The following is a 23,432-nucleotide window of genomic DNA, read 5'->3' on the forward strand; positions in this document are numbered from 1 at the left end:
ACAAATGACTATGTCATTGACTATTAGGCCTAGATTGAGATTTTCAAAAGCCTCTTCCATTTTTCTCTGGAAATCGTCTTGTGCTGAGTTGAGGCCAAAGGGGTACCTTTTGAATTTGTAATGACCATAGATGGTGTTAAAAGTTGTCAAGTCAGATGATTCATCATTAAGCATCATTGACCAGAATCCACTAGTGGCATCAAGTTTGGAGAAAATCTTGGCTCCAGCACACCTCTGGGTGATGCTCTCAAATGTTGGGATCAGATAATGTGGTCTTTTTAGGTTCTTATTCAGGTCCATGGGGTCCAGACATATCCTTAAGTTCCCATTTGCTTTTTCCACTATTACAACAGAATTAACCCAGTCAGTAGGCTTTGTGACTTTCTCAATGATTTCCATCTGTTCCAGGCGATCGAGCTCAGGCGATCAAGCTCCAATGCAAATGGTACACGTTTTGGGGGTTGAACTGTAGGAACTGCTCCTTCCTTCAGCATCCAGATTAATTAAGCCAGACTATACTTGATAGATGGCCCCTGTCTTGACAACAGTGTGATTCCAGCTGTTTGACTTTCTGGAACTACAGAGACGAACTTGTAGTCAACCAAGGCATAATCTTGAAGGGGACAAGAGTTGTAGTGCCCCCATCCATGCCGCACGAGATCCTACAACGACTGCATGTATCACATCTTGGCATCACCAAAACCAAGCAGCATGCTAGGACTGTCATATTCTGGCCTGGTATTACAAAAAATATTACTTCCTATATATCGCAGTGTGATGCTTGCAATGCCTTTCATGACAAGCAGCAGCAAGAGCCGCTTATATGCTCAGAAATCCCAAAGCTGCCTTGGGAACACATTGCCATTGACATCTTCGACTGGCAAAATTGTCAGTATCTTATCACTGTCAACTACTATAGTCAATTCTTTGAGCTTGATAAGCTCCACTCATTGACATCATCAGCTATCATTGTGAAATTAAAGAGCCAATTTAGTTGCCATGGAATACCAAAATTACTCACATCTGACAACACTCCAAATTTTCTGTCATCAGAATTTGAGCAATTTGCCAAATTATGGGACTTTAGCCACAAAACGAGCAGTCCGAAATACCCAAAAGCTAATGGACTTGTTGAAAAGACAGTCCAAACTGCCAAAAAGCTCATGTCAAAGGCACTAGAGGACAAATTGGATCCATACTTAGCAATCCTTGAATATCAAAACACACCAATTGATGATGGTCACCACTCACCTGCAGAATTGCTGATGAGTTGCCAGCTTCGTTCTGTACTACTGGTGACTTCATCACAACTTGAACCAAAAATAGTGCCTTACTTGTCATTTGAATTCAACAGACAAAAGAAACAAGGAATTCAGAAATCTTACCATGACCAAACAGCAAAATCATTGACTGCATTGAAGGAAGGGCAACCAGTTTGGGTCAAACTTAGTGACAAAAAAGAGGTGGGAAAGAGCATTGCTAATCAAAGTTTTTGGAGATGCTCCCTGCTCATATCTGGTGAAGACTCAAAATGGCTGAACTTATCAGAGGAACCAACAACACATCAGGCCCCAAATGAGTCCAAATGATGATCCTCTAGGGACTGAAACAGATAATACTCTTCCTCCCTCACCAAGACCCATCTGCAATAGTCCATCATTTGGAGCTGGAAACATCTCGCCATTTGGAACCAAACCTTCACCACAAGTGAAATGACTTTATTGCTTGCTTTTGCTTATATATTAATGCTAATGCTTGTGTGCTTGCTTGCAGTTGCCTTATTATGCTTTTGTTACAGGTGCTTGGGTCAAATATACGTATTAACTGAATAGTACATCAAAGAAATCATTGCATGGTGTCAGAAGTTCAACATGGATAGTACACCAGCTCCATCAATCAACTGGTCAAGCCCCAACCTAAAATCAGAATGGAGAAAATTTAAGAGACATTGTGAGCTCATGTTTTCTGGTCCACTAAGTGGAAAATCAGATGCAGTGAGATGTTCATACTTACTTATCTGGACTGGAGAAAAAGGACAGGATGTGTTCTCCACTTGGACCTTAACTGACGCGGAGGCAAACAAGCCAAAAGTATATTTAGACAAGTTCGAGAATTATATTCAGCCAAATGCAAACCCCATCTTTGCCAGATACATCTTTCATCAGAGAAACCAAGCGGATGGAGAGACCATTGAGTCATATGTCACTCAGTTGAAAGTACTTGCCAAGGATTGTGAATTTGATATCCTAGAAGACCAGCTAGTTCGAGATCGGTTGGTCTTTGGAGTCAAGAATGCAAGAATCCATGAGCGGCTTCTCAGTGAGGGAGCCACACTTACCTTGGCTAGAGCAGTTGAGTGCAGTCGAGCTATAGAAACTGTGCAAGAGACCCAAGCACTCATGCTTAACGAACAGACGCAGATTCCAATTAAGCAGGAGGTGGAAGTGGTTCAAAGACGAAAAATTCCCCTGCATGCTATTTCTGTGGTGGCCCATACTCAAGAAGCCATAAGTGCCCAGCAGAAGGGAAGCAGTGCAGCAAATGCAGGAAGATGAACCATTTTGCCAAAATGTGCAAGAGCAAAGTAGTACATGAACTTGAAACAAGAAGCGAAGTGGAAGATGGGAGAGAATTCATGATTGAGTCCATTTCCACTGAAGAAAAGGTGGAAAAGCCTTATGCTCTGATAAAACTGACAGAAAACGATAGTGAATTGGCGTTCAAGATAGACACTGGTGCAGAGGCCAATATTTTGCCACTCAAAGACTTCAACAAATTGGCAAGAAAGCCAGCACTGCTGCCAACTGCTGATGTGCTGACCAGCTACACCGGAGAACAGCTAAAGGTACTGGGGACAGCCAACCTAAAAGTTCAGTACAAGAACCAAACCCCCCAGACCCATACCTTCCATGTGGTCTGCACAGATAGAGCACCCATCCTCAGCCGCCAGTCCAGCGAACGACTTCAGCTGATCAAGTTTGTCCTCAGTATCAGCAATCCAGCCCCAATCAGACCAGTCATCCAAAAACTCTTAAACGAATTCAGTGATGTCTTTGAGGGCATAGGGACACTGCCTGGAACCTGCAAAATATATCTGAAAGAGGGTGCAATCCCTACTATACAACCGCCAAAACAGGTTCCTTTTGCACTACTAGCTAAGTTCAAAGAGGAGTCAGACAGTCACTTGAGAGTCACTTGAGTCATAGAAAAAGTGACCAAGCCAACACAGTGGGTGAATTCCTTGGTTCTGGTGAGAAAGGCAGATGGGTCACTCAGGATCTGTTTGGACCCTGTTGATTTGATGAAGTAGCAGCGAAGTGCAAAGGTGCAAAGAAGTTCTTTAAGATGGATGCCCAAAATGAATACTAGTCAATGGTGTTGGACAAACCATCCTCTGAGTTGACAACATTCAACACCATGTACGGCCGGTATAAATGGAACCGATACCCATTTGGATTGATTTCAGCGCAGGACAAATACCAGCGAAAGATGGAGGAGGTCTTTACAGAACTGGATATTGGGCTGATTGTTGATGATATTGCAGGCATTGGTTGTAGTGATGCTGAACATGACGCCAAGCTGAGGGCAGTACTCCAAGCTGCAAGAGACAAGGGAGTGCAGTTCAACAAAGAAAAATGTGTTTTTGACACTACTGCCATCACCTACTTTGGACACAGACTGACAACAAGCAGCATTGCCCCAGACCCAGAGAAAACCCAGGCGTTAGAAAACATGCCTGCACCCCGAAACCAGGAGGAACTACAGACATTATTAGGAATGTACAATTACTTGTCTAGATACATCCCCAACCTGGCTACGCTGAACAAACCCCTCAGAGACCTGTCCAAACAGCAGAAGTTTGAATGGAATACAAGCCACAAGGAGGCCAAGAGAGGGATTCAGAACGCAATCTCCAAAAACCTTTCCTACTTTGATCCAGAGGCCAAGGAGATAAAGGTGATCACAGATGCTTCCCAGCATGGTCTGGGTGCCCAGCTATCAAGAGACGGAGCAACCGTCGCTTTTGCATCTCGCTCTCTAAGTGAGACAGAGCAGCGTTACTCCCAAATGGAAAAAGAGATCCTCGCAATAACCTTTGCTTGCAAAAGATTTCACCAGTATCTGTTCGGAAGAACAATATGCGTGACCACCGACCACAAGCCTCTTGAGTCGATTTTTGGGAAGTCTATACAAAGGGCACCTCCAAGGCTGCAGCAAATGATGTTGGCTATTCAGCCATATGATATCAAGCTTAGATACAAACCTGGAAAGACTATCCCTGTAGCAGACACCCTATCCCGCCTGCACCTTGTGGATACAGACATTGAGTCACAGGTAGACATGGAAATTCTGGTTCCCTCAGTCCTTCAAACTGTACCCATAGCAAGCCAAAGGCTTGCACAAATACGTAAAGAAACAACTAAAGACGAAACACTGAACTCCCTGTTGGAAACAATAAAAGTGGGTTGGCCGAACAATAAAAAGAGCCTAGACAGAAAACTTGGGCCCTTCTGGAATTATCGTCATGAGTTGGCAGAACTTGATGGCCTTGTTGTTAAAGGGGAGCGCATAGTCATCCCAATATGCATGAGAACAGGCATATTAGGCCAATTACACTCTTCCCATCTAGGAGTGGCAAAGACCAAAGAGAGGGCAAGAACGTCTGTATTCTGGCCAGGCATCACTCAAGATATCGAGAGGCTGGTCAACCACTGTGAGGTATGTGCCAAGTTTGCTATGAACCAACAGAAGGAGCCAATGATCCTGCATAAAATACCTGACTACCCATTCCAGTATGTAGCTGCTGACCTGTTCCAGCTCAACGGACAGGATTACATGGTCACTGTTGATTACATGAGTTGGTTCTTTGAGGTTGATCGCCTGACAAACACCACGTCACAGCAGGTCATCAACAAACTGAAATCACACTTCATCCGATATGGGATTCCCGAGCGACTTACAACTGACAATGGCCGCACAAAGTGACAGCACAAAGGAATTTGAGCAATTCATGACTGACTGGGGAATATTACACTCAACCTCAAGCCCAAACTACCCTCAGTCCAACTGCTTAAGTGAAAAGGCTGTTCAAATAGCTAAAAGACTCATGGTGAAGGCCGTTGAGAGCAAGAGTGACCTGTATCTGGCACTATTGGAGTATCAGAACACACCCGTTGATGGATTTGCCCCAGCTCAAATAATGGTGGGACGCCAACTGAGATCACTCCTGCCCAGCATCACACAAACGTTGCAACCAAGAGTCTTCCAATTTGACTGATTCAGACAACAGAGGGAGAAGGCCCAAGAGGCACAAAGTAAACACTATAATCAGCATGCAAGGAATATGGAACCACTGAAAACGGGTCAGAAAGTGTGGGTTCAGTTGACTGACCAGGGAACCTGGAAGAAGGCAACAGTTTGCAAGACTGGCGACAGCCCTCGTTCATACTATGTGCGTCTTGAAGAAGGAGGGACGTTCTGCCGCAACAGAATACACATCAAATCAAGACAAGACCCAATGGTGACTGACCTGCATGATGGTGCTAGTTGCCAAGTCGAAACTTCGAGCGTCTCGCCATCAAAGAATGTTCCCGATCCCTTAGCTGATTCCCAAGAGACTACGGACCCCCTACAGTGGAGTCTCCAACACCAAAGCAAGGTGTCACACACAAAGAGGTGGAGGCCACGGATCCGACTCAGGCAGAGCAGATTAACCATGGAAGAAGGGCGATGGCAACTCGTTCCAGTCATCAGGTGACACCCCCAACAAAGTTGAATTTGTAGAAAAGATGGGAGATGAAATGAATTGATTGTACTGTATTATTTAAAAGAAAAAAAAGATGAAATGAACTTATTGTACCGATTTAAAAAAAATGCAATGAAATGAACTTATTGTACTAAAAAAAAAAAAAAAAAAAAAAAAAAAAAAAAAAAAAAAAAAATGTTCTGGTCTTCAGGTGAAACCCCCAACGAAGTTGAAGTTGAGCATATTCAATAAAAGAACATCGTTGAATCACATGAAGAAAAGAAGGAAGATGAAATGAACTTATTTCTTGCTTTTGCTTATATATTAATGCTAATGCTTGTGTACTTGCTTGCAGTTGCCTTATTATGCTTTTGTTATAGGTGCTTGGGTCAAATATATGTATTAACTGAATAGTACATCAAAGAAATCATTGCAACAAGCACTCTCAGATCTGTCATCTCCAGAGCAAGCATTCATGTCTTCTCTTGCCCTTAGAACTCCAGGGCTTATAGCTGTACCTCCACAGAGCAATGAGGATGTCTCTACCCAGATGCTGAGAGATACCAGATATACCACTTGTTCTGGTTGGTTAGTCAGACCTGTCATTCCCTTGGATCTTTGAAGTAGTAGCTTATAAAGAAGAGGAGATGTAGAATACTCAACTTGCTTTGATTGCATTAGTGTCTTATTTATAGTGTGCCTTTATTTATTCTTCCTTGTGTGAGTGATTGCTTGCTTGCTTGTACATATTGCTTTTTCTTTTATAGGTGGTTGGGTTATAATAAACAACGAAACTTCTACAGAAGTCATAAGGGCTAGAAGGAAGAAGAAAAGACCTTGGCCCAAATATGTAAAGTGTAGATGTGATAACCACTATGGCATATTCAAGATATGCAGAAACGGGCTAAGGAATTTGACTTAGAAGATAATAGAAAACCCTGAGGAAGCAATTGCAGCTGATGCAAAGCAGAATCAAAAAAGATTCTGGTGCTATATCTCAGCAGCTAATCCCTCTAGACATGGTATCCTGGACCTCATGAAAGAGGATGACACAAAGACCTCAGAGGCTAAAGAAAAATTAGATTTGCTCAACTCTAACTTTGGTACAAATTTCTCTACTCAGCCTGAAGCAAACCCTCAACCCACTTTACCAGAGCAACCAATTGGAGGACTAATGTACATGACATTTATAAGTATAGAAAATGTTCTGAAAAGGCTTAAAAGACTGGATGCAAATAAATCTGCTGGGCCAGATAACCTACAACCCAGGCTTTTAAAGGTAGCAGCTGATCAAATTGCTGAGCCAATAGCAGTGAAGTTTGGGATGTCACTCACTTCCTAAGTTCTCCCAAGTGACTAGAAGCAGGCAAACATCAAGCCCATCTTCAAGAAAAGGAGAAAGGACCAAGCCCATAATTATCATCCTATAAGTCTTACTTCCATTGTATGTAAGGTCCTTGAAAGCATCATAAATGAAGCACTGGTCTCTCACCTTGAAAGAAATCAGTCACTTTAAAAAAGTCAGCATGGTTTCTGTAAAGTGTGCTCAATCAACACAGACCTTGTTAAATCATATGACTTTGTCACCAGCCTCTTGGATGATGGTCTTCTGGTTGATTTCATATTGCTTGATCAAGCAAAAGCCTTTGATAAAGTACATCAATTTCTTCCCCTGAAAATGGAAGCATATAGGGTGCATGAGGATATAGTTGAATGGATTGAATCCTTTCTTACTGGAAGAATGCAGAGGGTAGTAGTTTATGATGCCACCAGTAAAACTGTTTACTCTGATGAAATTCCTGTCATTAGCAGAGTCTCACAGGGCATAATCCTGGGGCCAACATTGTTCAGCATATATATTAATGACTGTACAACTTACCTGAAAAACCCACTGACACTATATGCTGATGATTACAAGCTCTTTAGTTTCTTTTCAAAATTTGGGAAACATATTTGCATATCTTTCAAACCTTATAAATTGGGATTGAGCAAAGTTGTGAAGCTGAATACAATTTTGTTGTACTTCATTCAAGCAGAAGATCTATTTTTCAAGGTTGCACGTTTATAACGCATATATTTTTAAAGTTCATCAAAGGTCATGAACCTCTAGAGGGTGAGGGAGTTGAGGTAAGTACTTAAAAATACCTCCCTGGGACATAGGCCTACTTTAGCCTGTAGACCCATCCCTGAAAGTTTCATTTTCCTAACCTAACCCCTTTCTGAGATAGTAAGAAGTCACTAAACTAGAATTTTACCATAATAAATAACATATATGAAAAAAAACATTAACATTTAGGCAAGGCTAAACAAAAAAGAAAGATGGAGAAAGGCAGACTGTTTTCCTACTTTAATAATTAATATAGATCAGAACTTGAACGAGGCCCCAACCCTACCCATATATCCAATTAGCTGACATAGGTCAAACAGCAAACTATACACAATCAACTGCAAAGAATAATCTATGGACAGGCAGTTGTATTTTAGGTAGGTTAAATATAAGTCGTAGCATACCAAATAATCAAAATAAATCACTATCTCACCTCAGCTTCAATAGTGGCAATTTTTTCCAAAGTAGTCATTTTAATTTCCTTTAGCCTATATTCTAGTTTCCCGAAAGTTTGCAATTGGGCCAACAGGTATTTTGTAATATTCTATGCAAGTAAGATGAGCTGCTACTGAGTTTGCCTGACTGAAATCGCTTTCTCTAAAAGTAAAATCCTCAATCAGAATCTCTAGAAGAAAAAAGGAAGGCAAGAAATAAGAAAATATCTCTGAAGCTTTATTTATGTATTTGGAAAAGGTGCTAATGAAAACATTATTTTCACTTTAAATATTAAATATCATTATAGATTGGCCATGAAATTATTTTCCATTTTAATGTTTGATCGATTATTCCATGCTATGTTGGATTCCAACCAGCTGAACTGAAGTCCATATTCCATCTTAAAATTACTAGGCATAGGCTATTGAAAGAAAATTTTAAGAGCCATGGCCCAAAATCATCTACTGTATAAGATTTTTTGTTGGTCAATAATGATGGAACAATTCCAGTTTCTTAACAGGTAACTATTGTTTAGGCTAGGTCTAGATATTAACCTAAAACCCTAGGGTAATTGAATAACCTAGCGACTAATCTCAAATATTTTGACTAAAATATACCTAATTTGAATGGATAGTTGAGAAATGCCAGTATTAGTGCACAATAATGCCTGCTCAAAAGGAAAGAACAAACTTCTGAAAAGTACCTTAATAAAATAATAAAACAGCTAATGTTCTCATATCATTCTTAAAGTGTTTCAATTTAATTTCTCCCCCCTAATGTCCAAATATGTATTTCAAATTAAGAAGCCCAGGGCTTAGTTAATGCATTTGGCCATATGTTAGGCTACTTATTCAAATATAGGATATTTAATGGCAAAGAAGCAATGTTTACAAAATCAAGAAACAGACATTAGGTGGGTAGGCTAATTGAAATTAAACAAAGCATTTTCAGGAATCATAAGTAGGCCTAGGTTGTGTTTTGACAATTATGATGTATAGGCCTAATGTTTCCTTCTGAGTATGCCTAGCTGTTATCTAATAGTGAATGGCCTAAATATGATTGACTGACTACAGTCTGTATTAGTTTAATCTTAAACTATAATGAGGTAAAATTCTCAAAAAGGAGACGTGATAAATTTGCAGTTTACAATAAGCTATAGGCCTAATATAGCTAGGATAAAAGTGGATATAGGCCTAGCCTATCACTTGATGCCTTTTTTATCCTCTTTCATAATTTTGTAAATGCTTCAAGGATTAAATTATGTTTTGAGGCCTTGTATGATTTAGAACTGCCTATAGTAAGCAAAAGTTTTAAAACATGTTTCTTAAGCAAACCGGTAAGCAAGAAAAAAATTTCATTTGTAGTATAGAAACATGGTTTTGAATTTTTGGTTACTATGAATTATTTTACCTTTGGGGGCCCAATAAGGGCTCAAAATTTGGAATTTCCTTAACCATAAAAGATCATTAAAAAATACATCAAGTGAATTATTTGCTTTCATCCCACCTAATCTAGGCCTATGTTGTAAACTACAAATTTACTAGATATATGTTAAATTAAAAATTGGTATGTTTAGATCACTAATTGTATTGCCTTTTTCATAGGTAAAGTTAAATTTGTGACAATTCACTCCACCCCCTCTGATGATCCTATATATTGCCTTAGACTATATACAAAACTAACATGAAAAAAATGGTACTAGCCTAATAGATTCTGTTTTGTAATCCAAGACTAGAGCTTGCACAGGAAACAACAGGTTGAACATTGCTATGAAACTTAAACTTCTCATCAATGATGACAACAAGATCCCTTTCTTCTGTTCTGCTCTCTAATTGCTCTATTACTTTTGTGGGGGGGGGAGCTTATAGATTGTGTAGTTAGCCATTGGGCTATTAGGTTCAAAGTGTAATACAGAGCATTGGCTTATGTTGAAGTGGAGAAGCCAGTCCTGGGTCCCATCTTGTAGCTCATCCATGTCATGCTGGATGATTTGGGGGTATTTTGAATTGGAGAAGCCATTCCTGGGTCCCATCTTGTAGCTCATCCATGTAATGCTTGATGATTTGGGGGTATGCAATGCCAAAGAGTTTGGCATAGTCAATTAGATCTGTGATTTCCTTCTATGATTCTGAAAGATTTGATTCAATTGATTTCCCTGACTGGAAGCCATGCTACTTGGCTGACAAGATCTTGATGGTGGCCAAATGCTTAGGGATTAAATCACTGACTATGTGCTCAAGTATTTTGACAACAACTGAGGTCAGGCTAATATGCTGATGATTTTCAGGCTTTAAACAGTTTCCTTTCTAGAAAACTGGTGTAACATTGGCTATTTTCCAATCTGCTGGTAGCTCTCTAGAAGTAAGTGATTTCTGGAAAATTTTCCTCAGCAATTCTGCTTTGATTGCTGCAGTTTCTTTTAATAGCCTGGCATGTAGGTTATCAGGCCCTGGCAACTTATTAGTATCTAGCATCTGAGAGCCTCTGTGAGCAATATAGTGATCCCATCCATTGGTGCTTTTGTAATGTATTCTGGTGAAGAAGGTAAAGGACCATTGGGTTCAGTAGTAAAAACAGAAACAAATTGCCGAATTAGTGAATTTGCTAGCTTGTTGATGTCAAATATCTTTTCACATTCCTCTCTTACAACTTTCCTGATGCCTTGTCTATTATGGTCTTGGCTAGATATATTGCCAGAATTTCTTTGGGTTAGTCTTAGCTTCATCTGCAAGCTTAGATTCAAAGTTTTTATACAAATTGTGTGTTAAGTTTGTTCCTGCTCTTTAAGAATTTGTCTTTGTTTTCTGGGGATGGATGCTTCTTGTACTTCTTCCATTTTATGTTTGTTTTTTTTTCTTCTTAATATCTTTTGTTATTGTTGGCAGTAATTGTTTTTTTGGAATGAGCTAGCTCAAAGTGTACTGTTCAGCTTTGCTTAGCAGTATTCCTATGAAGTATTGCCTTTGTTGTTCTAAGGAATCAATTTGGACATCCCAGGAGATATTACTGAGATCTATTCTAATCTTCACATAGTCTATGAAGGTCCTTTTTATGTAATTGTTAGTTACTTTGAGAAATGTTGTTTTTATTTCTATTGCAACATGGTCACTTTTGCTGATTGGGGGTATGTATTTAGAATAAAGAAGGGATTCTGGTCCCTTCTTAAATATTAGGTCTATGAGCCTTGGGAGCTGCCCACTTGTGAAATAGGTTGGTTGGTCAACAATTTGGTGGAGGCAAGCATCATGAATCATAGCTATGATTGGATTCATAGTATAGTACCAGAGGTGACATTTGTCTTTCCAGGTGATGCTTGGCAGGTTAAGTTGCCTGCAAATAATTGGGTCACCCTTATGGGTGTCTGCAATCTTCTGAATGAGCTCAGCTAACTTTGCATCTGTTTGCTTGGGTAAAGATGATAATGGGCTTCTGTACACACAGCCAATTCTCACAGTGGGATGGCTTTTACTCTGTGGACTGAAATATTGAAGAATATAGTTTAGTCATAAGGGCATCTACTAGCATGATCATATATGAATGTGACAATATACAAAGATTTGACTAATGCAAGTGTTCCATGGCAGCAATGACTGGATGACAGATTGGATATAGTTTGGTAGCCTTGCAGATTAACATGTGAGTCTAGGAGCTTGTTTCTTGAGTTTTTAGGACAGACCTCAATAAGGAGTATAACATTATAGTTATTTACTTAAATCATAGATTTTAGCTCATTGGTTTTTTGTGAAAGTTGGTCTACGTTTGCAATCAGGGCACAATTTTGATTTACTTGATTCCTTTTGTGTTGGATACTTCCTTTTGGTAGTGGTAGATATTTTGGACTGGCTCATCTTCAATGGACAAGAAACTGCTACAGGATCTACTATCATTGGTTGGACTTGGGCTTTCATTTGAGAAGGACAAGTCAGAAATTTCATCAATACTTGTTAGTATTTTACTATGCACTTTATCACTATTTATACTATGTACAGGGCTAGCAGATGGGGCATGAGTGCCATTAGGGACACATCCCTGTTTCAGTACTCTATAGATAACTTGTCAGTTGGTTTGTCAAAGTCATGTTTCTCCATGTCAATGGCTATCTAAGTTCTGCAATTGAGACCAAGGTTAAGAGACTCCACTACCCTAGTTTATGAGTCATGTGGGTAAAAATATTCTCTCTAAAATTGATCCAGGCCATTTTTAAAACTAGTGAAGGTTTCAGATTTCACAATTATTTCTTGGAGTGGGAGTGAGAGGCAAAAATTGAATTGGGTGCTAGAAAGTTATGATTCACTTTTTTGTCAGTGGTATGGCTAGGGGCTATAAACAAATGTCTATGACTCCTCTAAAAGGTTATAGTTAGTTCAGTAAATTTAATATTCACTTGTTTCTTATGCACTATGACTCCAGGCTCTCTTAGCTGTACACTTTTTGTATTCAAAAGTTATAATTGATTATGAATATGAGTTCATTGTATTCCGAGTTTAAGTTAAAATACTAGAGATTAGTTTTACTAATCTCTAGCAGAACAAATCCTCCCTCATAGATGGACTTTGATGGGTTTTTTTTTCATGCCTTAGAAATTGATCTGCTAAAAAACAAATTATTTGATTTTTTATTCAACAAATTAAAGGTTTATATTCTAAAAAAGTCCCTCTGCAACAAGGAACTAGAGAAATAGGAATCACTAACACAAGCAGGGTACTATAAAGAAGGGCTAGTTAAATTTAGTTTCACACAACCGTGATTTCATATGTAAAATATAGATTTATTTTAAGTTCTGTGATCTACTTAGTATTTCAGTATATTGCCTTTTGTTATTTTTTCCCCTGATCTGCTCAAAGGGGCACTGCTAAGCTGCAAGACAGTTTCTTGTTGGAACCTTTCTGTTTTATATTTGATTAACCAGTTTAGGATTTTAAGAACCATTGATGGTTGTTATAGTTAACACTACTCAGCCCAGCTCTAGAACCTGACTTTGAAGAATTCCTTACTACATTTTTGCAGATTCATTAATTTTGTTAAACATTTTCACATGCAAGATGAATACAAGATGGCCCCAAGATAAAGAGAGATAGAGATCTACTCAACTTGTTTGGTGCATCTTGGAAAAAGACTTGAAATCAAGGACTTATGCAAGACCTGTTTGTACAGGCAAGGGCTGCTACTTTACTACTAACACAGCTATGCATGTTCCTCCATCCCAATCTATTTAAAGCCTACCTCTTTACATCCTCCCATGAAGTTCCCATTTCCTTTAAATATTTCTTTATGACATCATTCCACCTTACATAAGGACAACCTGATTTTCATTTAGCCCTAGATGGTGGGCCAAAAAGGATAATGTTTGACAATCTTTCATCCTTCATCTGCAGAACATGCCTTAGCAATCTCAACCTTTCTTTCATTACAGCCCTAGAAAGCAGGATTGAACCACATATTTTTTACAGCCTACTGTTTGAAATAGTCAGTCAGTCAGGTACCCAGAACAATCTGTTGGCAATTTCTCTGGAAAACATCTAGTTAATCTTTATCTGCTTTTTGGAGTGCCCATGCTTGACCACTGTCATCACTATACCTTCCAATATTCTAATCTTGGTTTCCAGACTTATCTGTCTGCTCTTCTAAACTTTTTTCTAACCATGAGCAAATACCCTGAGCCTTGGCCATTCTACTTTTAACATGTTTACTGCTCTCACTGTCTTTACTAGTAATACTACCAGGGTAAATGAAGCTGCCCACCTGATCAATCTTTTTATTACTTAATGTTACCTTTTCATCTTCACTTATTCCTAGTTGTATTGACCTTAATTTTCAAACCTATTCTAGCACCCTGAACTTGCAAATCTCTAAAAGTTCATTAATGTTGCTTACACTTTCATCTAGTTTGCTTAAATCATCAGCATAATCCAAGTCCAGGAGAGGTTCTCTCCCCATTTGATTCCATGGTATCCCATTGCCTTTCCTGTGCTCCTTCAGACAAAGTCCATCAAAATGGTTTATATAAAAGGGAATAGAACAGAACCCTGCCTAACTCCTGATTTAATACAAAACCAGCTGCTAACTTCATTTTCTACCTTAAATGCAGCAGTATTAGTCTTGTAAATAGCACTAATCACTTTAATGTATTTATCTGGTAGGATAAGACCTTTGCGAAAGCTCTTCTACCAACAGAATTGAACACTTGCTCATAATCTATAAAACTGAGGACCAAAGGTGTTTGACAACTTAGGCACTTTTCAATTATTAATCTAAAAGTGAAAATATGGCTGACAAATCCTCTATCGTTTCTAAAACTGCACTGTTCTTCTCTTATAACTTTGTCTACTGCATCTCTCAGTCTAAAAAGTATCATATTACTAAGCAATTTGCCACTAAAGAGACCAGACTAATGTCTTCATAATTACAACACCCACTCTTATCACCTTTTGTATACAGTAGTTTAATTAAGGTTTTCCAAAAATCATTAGATACTTCCCCTTTTTTCAAGGAATGTAATTAAAAAAAAATTGTATAAGACAGGATTAATACATGAAAGACATTAGAGAATCATAAATACCTTGAGGTTTTTTGGGGACCTATTCCTTAAGCCTTGTGTCTGACTGGTGCTAGTTAAGTAAAGGTGAAGAAAAAAATAGAGAATTTTAGGTTGAAAGATTAATTTAAATTTTTAGGGTCATATATCATGAGATTTATAAATTAGCAAGATAAAATCAAGCTCATAATGAGCATTTTTGCCCTTTTAAAATGACAAAATAAAAGGTTTTTTTTTTCTATATAAATGGCAGAATTTCCATAAAAGATAGAAAGGAAATCTGCATCTGGTTTATTAATTGTTAATGAAAGATGCAAGAAGGGAAAGGGTGTGGGTAAGTGAAACCCAGGATATTGAAATTTCTTCAGTTTTTCCTTCAGTAGTGTATCTTAAATTAGCTATGTAGTATGCCTGTTTTTAAATCTGTTTCACCTCTGAGATAAAATTCCTGTGTATGCGTGTCTGGTTGTTGCAGATTTTTCATTTGTATCAAACATTCAGCATGATAAGGATGGATAAAAATATTAAATCAGCCAAAACAGATAAAAAAAATCTGAAGAAATTACCCTAGCTTTGTTGATACATTGAGAAAAGGAAATTTTCTTTACTAAGCAAAAGAAAAGACAAATTAGAGTTCAAACTAAGACTGCTCTGAATAACAAACATCACTGTTGCAACTGAACTTCCAAGTAACTCTAAACACTAAAACAAACTGACAAAAAGCATGTATTGCTAAACAATCACAATTGTTTTCGTGTTCTTCAATCAACCTCTTTCACAATTAGGCAGCTAATTAGGCATTTCTGCTGCATTTGACTGCCAATTCTGATCAATTGTCTAATCACTAATGTTACAATAGCTCCAATATACATGATCTCTATGTTGTTTTTTTCAGTCAGTACTTTTCTGTTTTAGATATTTGAAATGTACTGAAGAAATACCTGGATTATACAATGGAAATTTATATAGGAACACCCCAAGTTCAGATAGGTAATGAAATCCAGAAGGTAGATGCAGAGTCCCAAACAGATTTGGAACTGTTGTGGGACTTTATAAAGCTTTTGAGAAGAGAGGGAAGATATCCTGAAGAGCTGGAAAAACCAAAAAGGAAAAGAAAGACAATCATACAAACTTTTGGGCAGATGTCTGATGAGAATAGCTGTAGCACTGATGCACCTGGTTTACTATCAGTTAGTTCTTTCTTCTAAGTTTTTTTTGTATAAGTATTTTTACTTCTTATTCTTAGTTCTGGCTTCTAATGGTTACTAAGCTAATATTTAATTCTTACTTTATACTGAAGTGATTTTTCTGGTTATATTTGGCTATATGAATTCAAACTACTTCAAAAAGATTTAAACCTGCTGAACAATCAGTTCCAAAGTATAAGAATAGAATAATTTACTTAAATATAATTCCAATTAGAAATAACATCAAGACATAGGTGAGGGGAGTAGAAAGGGAATATTCCTCTTCTAGGTTTGGTCTTTAAGATCCCTGCTCCAACTGAACCAATTATAATGCTTAGTCCTCTATGAATATCAGTTTATTGGTCAATTTGTGTTACTGTTAGAAATAAAATTACACATTAAGAAGTATCATATTGTCATATTTTTTCCTTAAACTTTAGAAAAAACCCTTGTGGCTGGTCCAAATGAGCCTCTCCTCACCAGGAAAAATTGATAGTCTATGACTTAAGAATCCACCTACTGTGTGTGTTTGACCCCTAGTCCTATTAATAGCTCGTTGAAGATGCACTGTCGATGCACCAACTGTATCGACGGTTTACGCAGTCAGCCCTACTGCAGTAGATTACAATCTTCTAACCTTCCAAGACTTGTTTTTCAGCATAGGTGTAATTGATCTACAGGTACCTCCAGTAAGCAGACCAGAAGGTGTTCAACTTCTCTCCCCACCAAAGATGAACACGAGGACCTTCCAAAAAGCCGTTCAAAATCACTGTTAACACCAAGGTCTGACAAGATTTTTTCAGCCGGAAAACGAACAATTAAATCAACTAAGCCAAGAGACAATCTCAACAACCTCGCCTGAGGAATTCAAAAAGAGGCTCAACAAGGAATGGGAGGCCAAACCATGGAGATTCCAGATGGAAAATCCCTCCCAGCCTCTACTACCATAACATTCTTAGAAAACAATAGAGAGTCTGCTTGGAGGATGATGCAGCTTTTCATACTCAACCATCTGGCACACTCAATCTGAAGTTGCTGTTGTTTGGGAGTGCTAACTCTAAATTGCTGGAGAATGGGTATTGAACCATACATACCATGAGCTCACTGTTAACGAGTGGGCTTAAATTGCATCTCTCCAGCACTCTAATCCCAACGGTTTGTTGCTTGACCTTAACACAGCAACAAAATCTATTGTCATCATCAACTTTGAAGCATCACAGTTTTTGTAACTAATTGGCTCTGAATTGTGAATTAAAGTAATAATTCTTGGATTTCCACATAGTGGTCTTATGTGGATGTAGTCAACATTCCACTGTTCTGTCATACAGGAACCAACAAATTTAAGACCACTATTGACAATTTATTTTCTTGACCTGGAAAAAACTTATAGATTAAACAGTCGTTTTTATCTGGGGGAGGAGCTAATTCAAACAACATTTCTGGGGGAAAAAAAATATGTATTAAGTTCTGTTAATAATATTTCAATAGCTGAAATTGGCCTGTATGTAGATTTTCTTTGTTTGTTTTCTGAGAACTTATTCAAAAGGTGCCTTGTTGAACTTTTTGCAGAGAAAACATACCAAAAGTCTGACATGCCGTATGCAGGACCAGTTATTTCTAGGTGTAATTTTCCGTTTTTTTTTTTTTTTTTTTTTTTTTTTTTTTTTTTTTTTTTATAGCTAGGATGGGGCTTTTGTTGTGCCCGACTTGAAGGATCACTTGAGAAGTGGATGGGAGCACGAGGTCAAGTTTTTTTAGTATCTTTCAAAGAGCTATTTATTCTAAGTAACTTCTGCAATCAATTTTTTGAAAACAAAAAAAATTCTTTGTGCTAGGTGGACGTGAAGGAAAAAATATAAAAGAGAATTAGAAAGAAAGAACAGAAAATAAGATAAGACTAAAAAGAAATGTATGCAATTAAATATTAGAAAGTAACAGTAGAAAGTCGTTTTTGCCAAGAAAGCTCTACAGAATGAAATTTGAATGGACTTTTGAATGCCCAAGGAGACTGCAATCTTGCTAAATATTATTGTTCTTGTCTATCTAATACAAAAAATGAAGATGTAGATCATTTTGTCAAAAATTATTTGTATAATTTGGCTAGGTATGATCTGTGAACTTAAATGGTTGGGTCGGAATCTAAATATCTATAAAATTAGAGGGGGGGGGGGCAGTTCCCTGCTCAATAATTTGGAAATAATAAGATAGATGAGAATGAAAACCAGCTTTTTAATCATTGTATCTACACAAACATATTTTGGCTTATTCATTACTTTTGAAAATAGCACTTAACTGTTCCAATAAATCTATCGAATTTATTGAATAAATCCTGGTTGAAATTGTAAGTTTATATACCTTCAGTGAGTGCTGCTTATTTTCAGCTGCTCAAACTTTGCAGGAATATCTGTATTTTTGTGTCCTGGGCTAAATCTCTTTAAAAATTTGGTAGCTGTTTCATACTATCTTTGGGCCTTCTTTCCAGTCTCATGTATCTGCAAGTCAAGTGGTTGATGGTACTGTTGGCGAGGGTGTGCTAAATATTCAATAGGTATTCACTCCATTTTTTTCAGACATTGGAAATGGTTCTTATTCAGAATTTTCACTGTGGTTTTAATGCAAAGTATTCATTTGAGCTTGTATGTTCAACCCTTTTTAATTATACACATTCAGCACTAGACTCTTGATTCCTGCTGCCCTGTTCCTGGGTGGTCATAAAATAATCGATTTTTAACCTTTATTATTCTTCTCTTAAAGCTATTGCATAGTTTGTTTATGTAGTTTCTCCATGTCTAGCAAATTTTCCTCTGTTGATCCATGTTTTCCTTCCTTCATAGAAACTGATCATGTTGTCCTTCAAGGCTAAATTCTAACACTATTGTTCTTTCTAATCTATAATAATAATAAAGCATAACAAACAGGGAATTTATTACCTTGTGTCATCCTTCTTCTTTTATGTCTTTCTAAGACTTCAAAGATTGCTTGGGGAATCCCCCCCCCTAAGATCGGTTAAAAGAGCCAGATTTAAAACATTAAAAAAGTTGCTAAAAAGTGCAGTTTCTATGACTTTCATCCCGGTTAATTTGAGATAGCTTTTATTCATTTGGAATTCTCACTACACAGCTTCAATGCTAGAAGTGAATCAATTTGAAATATTTCTGAAATTCAATCACCTCTATTAGGCAATCTTCAAATATTTTATTATCAAATTTTATATAAAATTTGATGGCAAATTTATATATCGAATATTGATGGCAATTAAAAAGCATACTGTTACAGCTTCACTGATGGTAGCACCATTAGTACACCTCATTGAACCAGGTTTGAGGTTTGTTCAAATTTTTCAGACATGTCACAGTTGCATCCACAGTTGCCATTTGTATAACACATATTTGTGTTATTTGTGTTATTGTGTTGCCATTTGTATAACACATATTACACATATTTGTGAGCGTTTACTTTTATATAGAGCAACTATATCAATCTCCATATCTAGTCTACTAGTTTTTTACTGTCTTCCATAGACAGAGATTGCAGAGATATTCAATTAGTAGACCTAAAAATCGTTGTTAACTCAGTCAAATTAGGGTTCATCTCGAAATGAGAGGTAGAAAGCTATCAAACGTTGCAAAAATAATTTTTTTTTTCGTCATTATCTAGGTTTTCATATTAGAACATTAAATTAGTGACAAATTTTGTTTACATCTTTCTTTACTCACTCAACCATTTTTAGCTAGACGAGAGAGTATGGAGCACTCAGTCTCACATACTATAATGCAAGCTAACCATGAATCTTGGTTATTAGTTCCTTGTGCAAAGTTACTAAATGATTCGAATGTCATTAAAAACTTGTATTATTTATTAGTTCAAACATAGTAAAACGTTTTGATAAATGTCTAACATATTCATTATATAGTATTTATCCACTTTGTGTAACTAAAAACTCACTAAGTTAATTTCTTATTGTGTATTTTTATCTATATTAACCTGTTGAAGGTCGACTGTAAGTAAAAAAAAAATGAAGTAATTTTTGTTGATAAAATGTGTAAACCCTTAAATACCTTATTGTCTGTTAAAATCAGGGTTGTAATTTGCTATGGGGCAGAGCGGTAACTGCCCCTCCCAGACCTTGGCCCCCAGACCCCAGTTTGCTCCCCTCTCAGCTGAAATTTAGCTCTTCTAAAATCTTGTCAAAACTAGTTTAAGCCTGCTTAATTCAAGCATCCACAGAAACGGGTCAGTTATCTGTATGATATCTTACCTTCGTGGTACTGCATGGCTAATTTTTCAGTTCTCAGTGTCATTTTCACTTGATTTTGGAAAATCGGCTCCAACTTTGCCCCTCCCCCCCTCAGGATTTTGACGAAATTACGCCACTGGTTAAAATTATAACTGGGAAGGTAAGTCCTCATAATACAACCCTTCTGTAAGGTACCTGAGGAATGCAAACCCCTGTATGGACCATTTTCTTTACATCAATAAAACTAAATAAACCTGTTCACTTCTTTTCTTTATTCTCCGTCAACAGGTGCAATAGCCCCTCAACATATGAGCGTTGCCTGTTAACAAGTTCAAAAATAATTAGAGCACAGAGGTGTCATTTGGAAGGGGGCAAGGTAGGGCATTTTCCCCTCTAGAATTTTTCACTTCATTCTCCCCTTCCCAAATAATGAAAGTACCTTTTCTGGTAATTTTATTGAGAAAAACTGTAAGTTCGCCACCCCTCCCCTCAGAGTTTTAACTTATAAATCTTGCTCCCTACATATTTTTGTGAATTGACGCCAATATCGGAGCGTGATCGAGACCTTTTGCACTGGGATTGGGTGCTGGAGAATATATTCCATGAGTCAACACCAACACTATTACCACCAACTCTAGATGACTTTCGAATTTAATTGAGCGTTCAGTCCTGAGTTGAATCTGGAAGTCATTGTTTAATCCAGTCGAATAGGTGTGATTTCATGACTGCATGGATGTCAAATTATCCTGAAACTACTTGCAAATATTTATTATAAATTTAGAAAATTTATTCATGCAGTTTTTGCACATAATTTGGCTTTCAACAGTTCCATAAGAATCTTTGTAGAGCCATTTTTCCCTGCAGAGTCTGCTTATTTTCTTTATAATCTGAATGAAACCACATGTTATATTGTCTAAAATGAAAAAGAAAAATTATCTTTAAAATATGGAAATGTTGCTCTCGCTAGATGTGACTAAAATGTGATTGTGTCTTTGAGTTGGTTCTGGTTAATGGCTTTGAATTTTTTTCATATATATGTATATATATATATATATATATATATATATATATATATATATATATATATATATATATATATATATATATATATATATGTATATATATATATATATATATATATTATTTATGTATTACCATAATAATTTTTTTTTTAGATAGAGAAGGATGGTGAATCTCAGGTAGGCCCAGTCCGAACTGCTGAAGAACTAATTGAGATGTTTGGTGATACTGAAGGGGATGAGAAAGATGAAGATTACGTACCTGAACTAGAGCCACGTCGTGGTAGGGGCCGTCCACGTGGTCATCGTACTGCCAAAGCAATATCTCTTCGGTGTGGCTCTCGCCATACAGAAGCCACTGAACTTGCTGCAATGGAAGATTTTTGTTCCTACTTACAAAAGATTGGGAAACACACTGATGTGTTCACCTATAGTAAGGCAGAATTAGCAGAAATACTTGGTGGCTATTACTGTAACTGGTTAACTGGGTGTAACTTTACAAAACGCTCTATTCAAAGCGTGGTTGGTTCTTTGAGACGGGTATTTTTGAGAGATGGCGTTGGTCCAACCCATGAACTTGATATTAAGTTAGATCCTGAGTTTGAGTTAGCGAATAACGCTCTTCGTGCTGCTATTGAAGTGTCATTGTTTCTAAAATCTGATCCTTTATCACATGTCCCCGTTACAATCGAAGATATGATACAGATTTATCAGTCAGGTGTGCTACAGACAACATCCCCAGAGGGCCTATTGAATAAAGTGATTTTCGAAACCATTCTTTTGATAAAAGATGTTCAAGTTATGGAGCTTTATACTTTAATTGTTGATGATCTTGTAGAAGGTATTGATGAGGCGGGGGCTGAGTGGTTTCAATTCAGAGGGAGTCGATTCCATCTTTTTAAATCTGACAACCCGCTTTGCCCATATACCTCAATGAAAAAGTTTCTTGAGAATAGACCTAAAGACACTGTCCCTAAAAAAGCCTACCAAACGAGATTGTTTTTGATGCCTAATTCAGAAGCCGATAGCCCTGAAAATAGCCCTTGGTATAGTACATCCTCAATAGGGAAGGCTCCATTAAAAACGTTTATGCAGAAAATCAGTGAGTGTGTGGGTCTTCCTATGTTATATACGAATTTTGGTTTAAGAACAACGCCTATTGAAACTTGGGAAGCTGCTATGGAAGTGATACTATCTGGAGAAGAAAGTAATGTCATAACAGTGGTTTCTGAGGGGATTGAGACAAGCAGTTGTTTAAAAACACAGGAAAATATGGAAATCTTAAAATCTGCTTCAGAGGACCTGCCAAATCAGATATCTGTAGTTGTGGAACCATCTGGTGAGATATCTGTCAGGTTAGGTGCAACTAGTGATCCAACTCCTAATGAGTAAATAAAAGAATTCTCGTTTTTATGGTGTTAAAAAGACTCACGTTTTTATTAGTACTGACTTTATAGTAGAAATGGAGTCAGATAATTTCTTAGCCAGTCTAATTGTTGAACATAATTAGGAGAAACTAATTTACCGTAGAGATGAAGGGGTCCAATAACAGACCAAACAGGTTTTCTCCTTGATCACTCTTAAACCTACGCAAGATTTTCCTACAAACAGTTCATGGTAACGAACTGTAAGCAAGGAGCGACCCGGTTCAATAGTAACCGAAACTAAAAAAGGAAATTCTGATGCCAATAGATACATCTAAAGAATCGAGTTTTATGATGATTTCAAATATATAAGTTTCACCAAGTTTAGTGTTACCCATCAAAAGTTACAAGCATAAGAAAATTTGCCTAATTTTCGAAAAAAGGGGGAAACAACCTGTAAAAGTCATAGAATCTTAACGAAATTCACATCATCAGATTCGGCGTAATAATTAACTTTACTGTAGAAGTTCCAAGCTCCTATCTGCGAAAATGTGGATTTTTTTTTACCAGAAGAAAGATCACGGATAGATGTTTTTTTTGTTTTTTTTTTTTCTAGGGGTGGTTGTCTCGACCCAGCGGTCCTAGAACATCGCGAGAGGGCTCGTCGTTCAAACGGGAAATAAAAGCTCTAGTGCCCTTTTTAAGCTACAAAAAAATTGAAGGGCAACTAGGCCCCCTCTTGCGCTCATTTTTTCCCCAAAGTCACCAATCAAAATCCTAAGATAAACCATTTTGTTCAGCA

At 37.4% G+C, this 23,432-nt stretch overlaps 2 protein-coding genes across 3 annotated transcripts in view; one reads left to right on the plus strand and one right to left on the minus strand.

Moving 5' to 3' along the window:
• LOC136039791 (developmentally-regulated GTP-binding protein 1-like) overlaps positions 1 to 8,460 on the minus strand; it is a 52,137-nt gene extending 43,677 nt beyond the window's left edge. Inside the window, exon 1 of the mRNA XM_065723667.1 lies at positions 8,287 to 8,460. Coding sequence (XP_065579739.1) covers positions 8,287 to 8,325 — 39 coding nt within the window. The 5' untranslated portion in view covers positions 8,326 to 8,460. The remainder of the gene's footprint in view (positions 1 to 8,286) is intronic.
• Positions 8,461 to 8,468: 8 nt separating this feature from the next.
• Positions 8,469 to 23,013, plus strand: LOC136039789 (uncharacterized). 2 transcript variants are annotated; one of them, XM_065723664.1, is made up of 3 exons: positions 8,469 to 8,546; positions 15,739 to 16,013; positions 21,423 to 23,013. In XM_065723664.1, exons 2-3 carry the CDS (start codon positions 15,777 to 15,779, stop codon positions 22,656 to 22,658), a joined length of 1,473 nt encoding a protein of 490 aa, XP_065579736.1. In that variant the 5' UTR covers positions 8,469 to 8,546; positions 15,739 to 15,776; the 3' UTR covers positions 22,659 to 23,013. The 2 variants fall into 2 exon arrangements, with proteins under 2 accessions (XP_065579736.1, XP_065579737.1); XM_065723665.1 differs by lacking the exon at positions 8,469 to 8,546 and adding an exon at positions 8,640 to 8,808.
• Positions 23,014 to 23,432: the final 419 nt, after the last annotated feature.

This window comes from Artemia franciscana, chromosome 20 (genome assembly GCF_032884065.1).
Source record: "Artemia franciscana chromosome 20, ASM3288406v1, whole genome shotgun sequence".
Classification (NCBI taxonomy): domain Eukaryota; kingdom Metazoa; phylum Arthropoda; class Branchiopoda; order Anostraca; family Artemiidae; genus Artemia; species Artemia franciscana.

Excerpts from the sequence above, each read along its gene's own strand:
- LOC136039789 (XM_065723664.1), top strand. The coding sequence starts at position 15,777 with ATGGAAATTTATATAGGAACACCCCAAGTTCAGATAGGTAATGAAATC. Across the intron at positions 16,014-21,422 it reads ATGCACCTGGTTTACTATCA|ATAGAGAAGGATGGTGAATC; the intron begins GTTAGTTCTTTC and ends TTTTTTTTTTAG.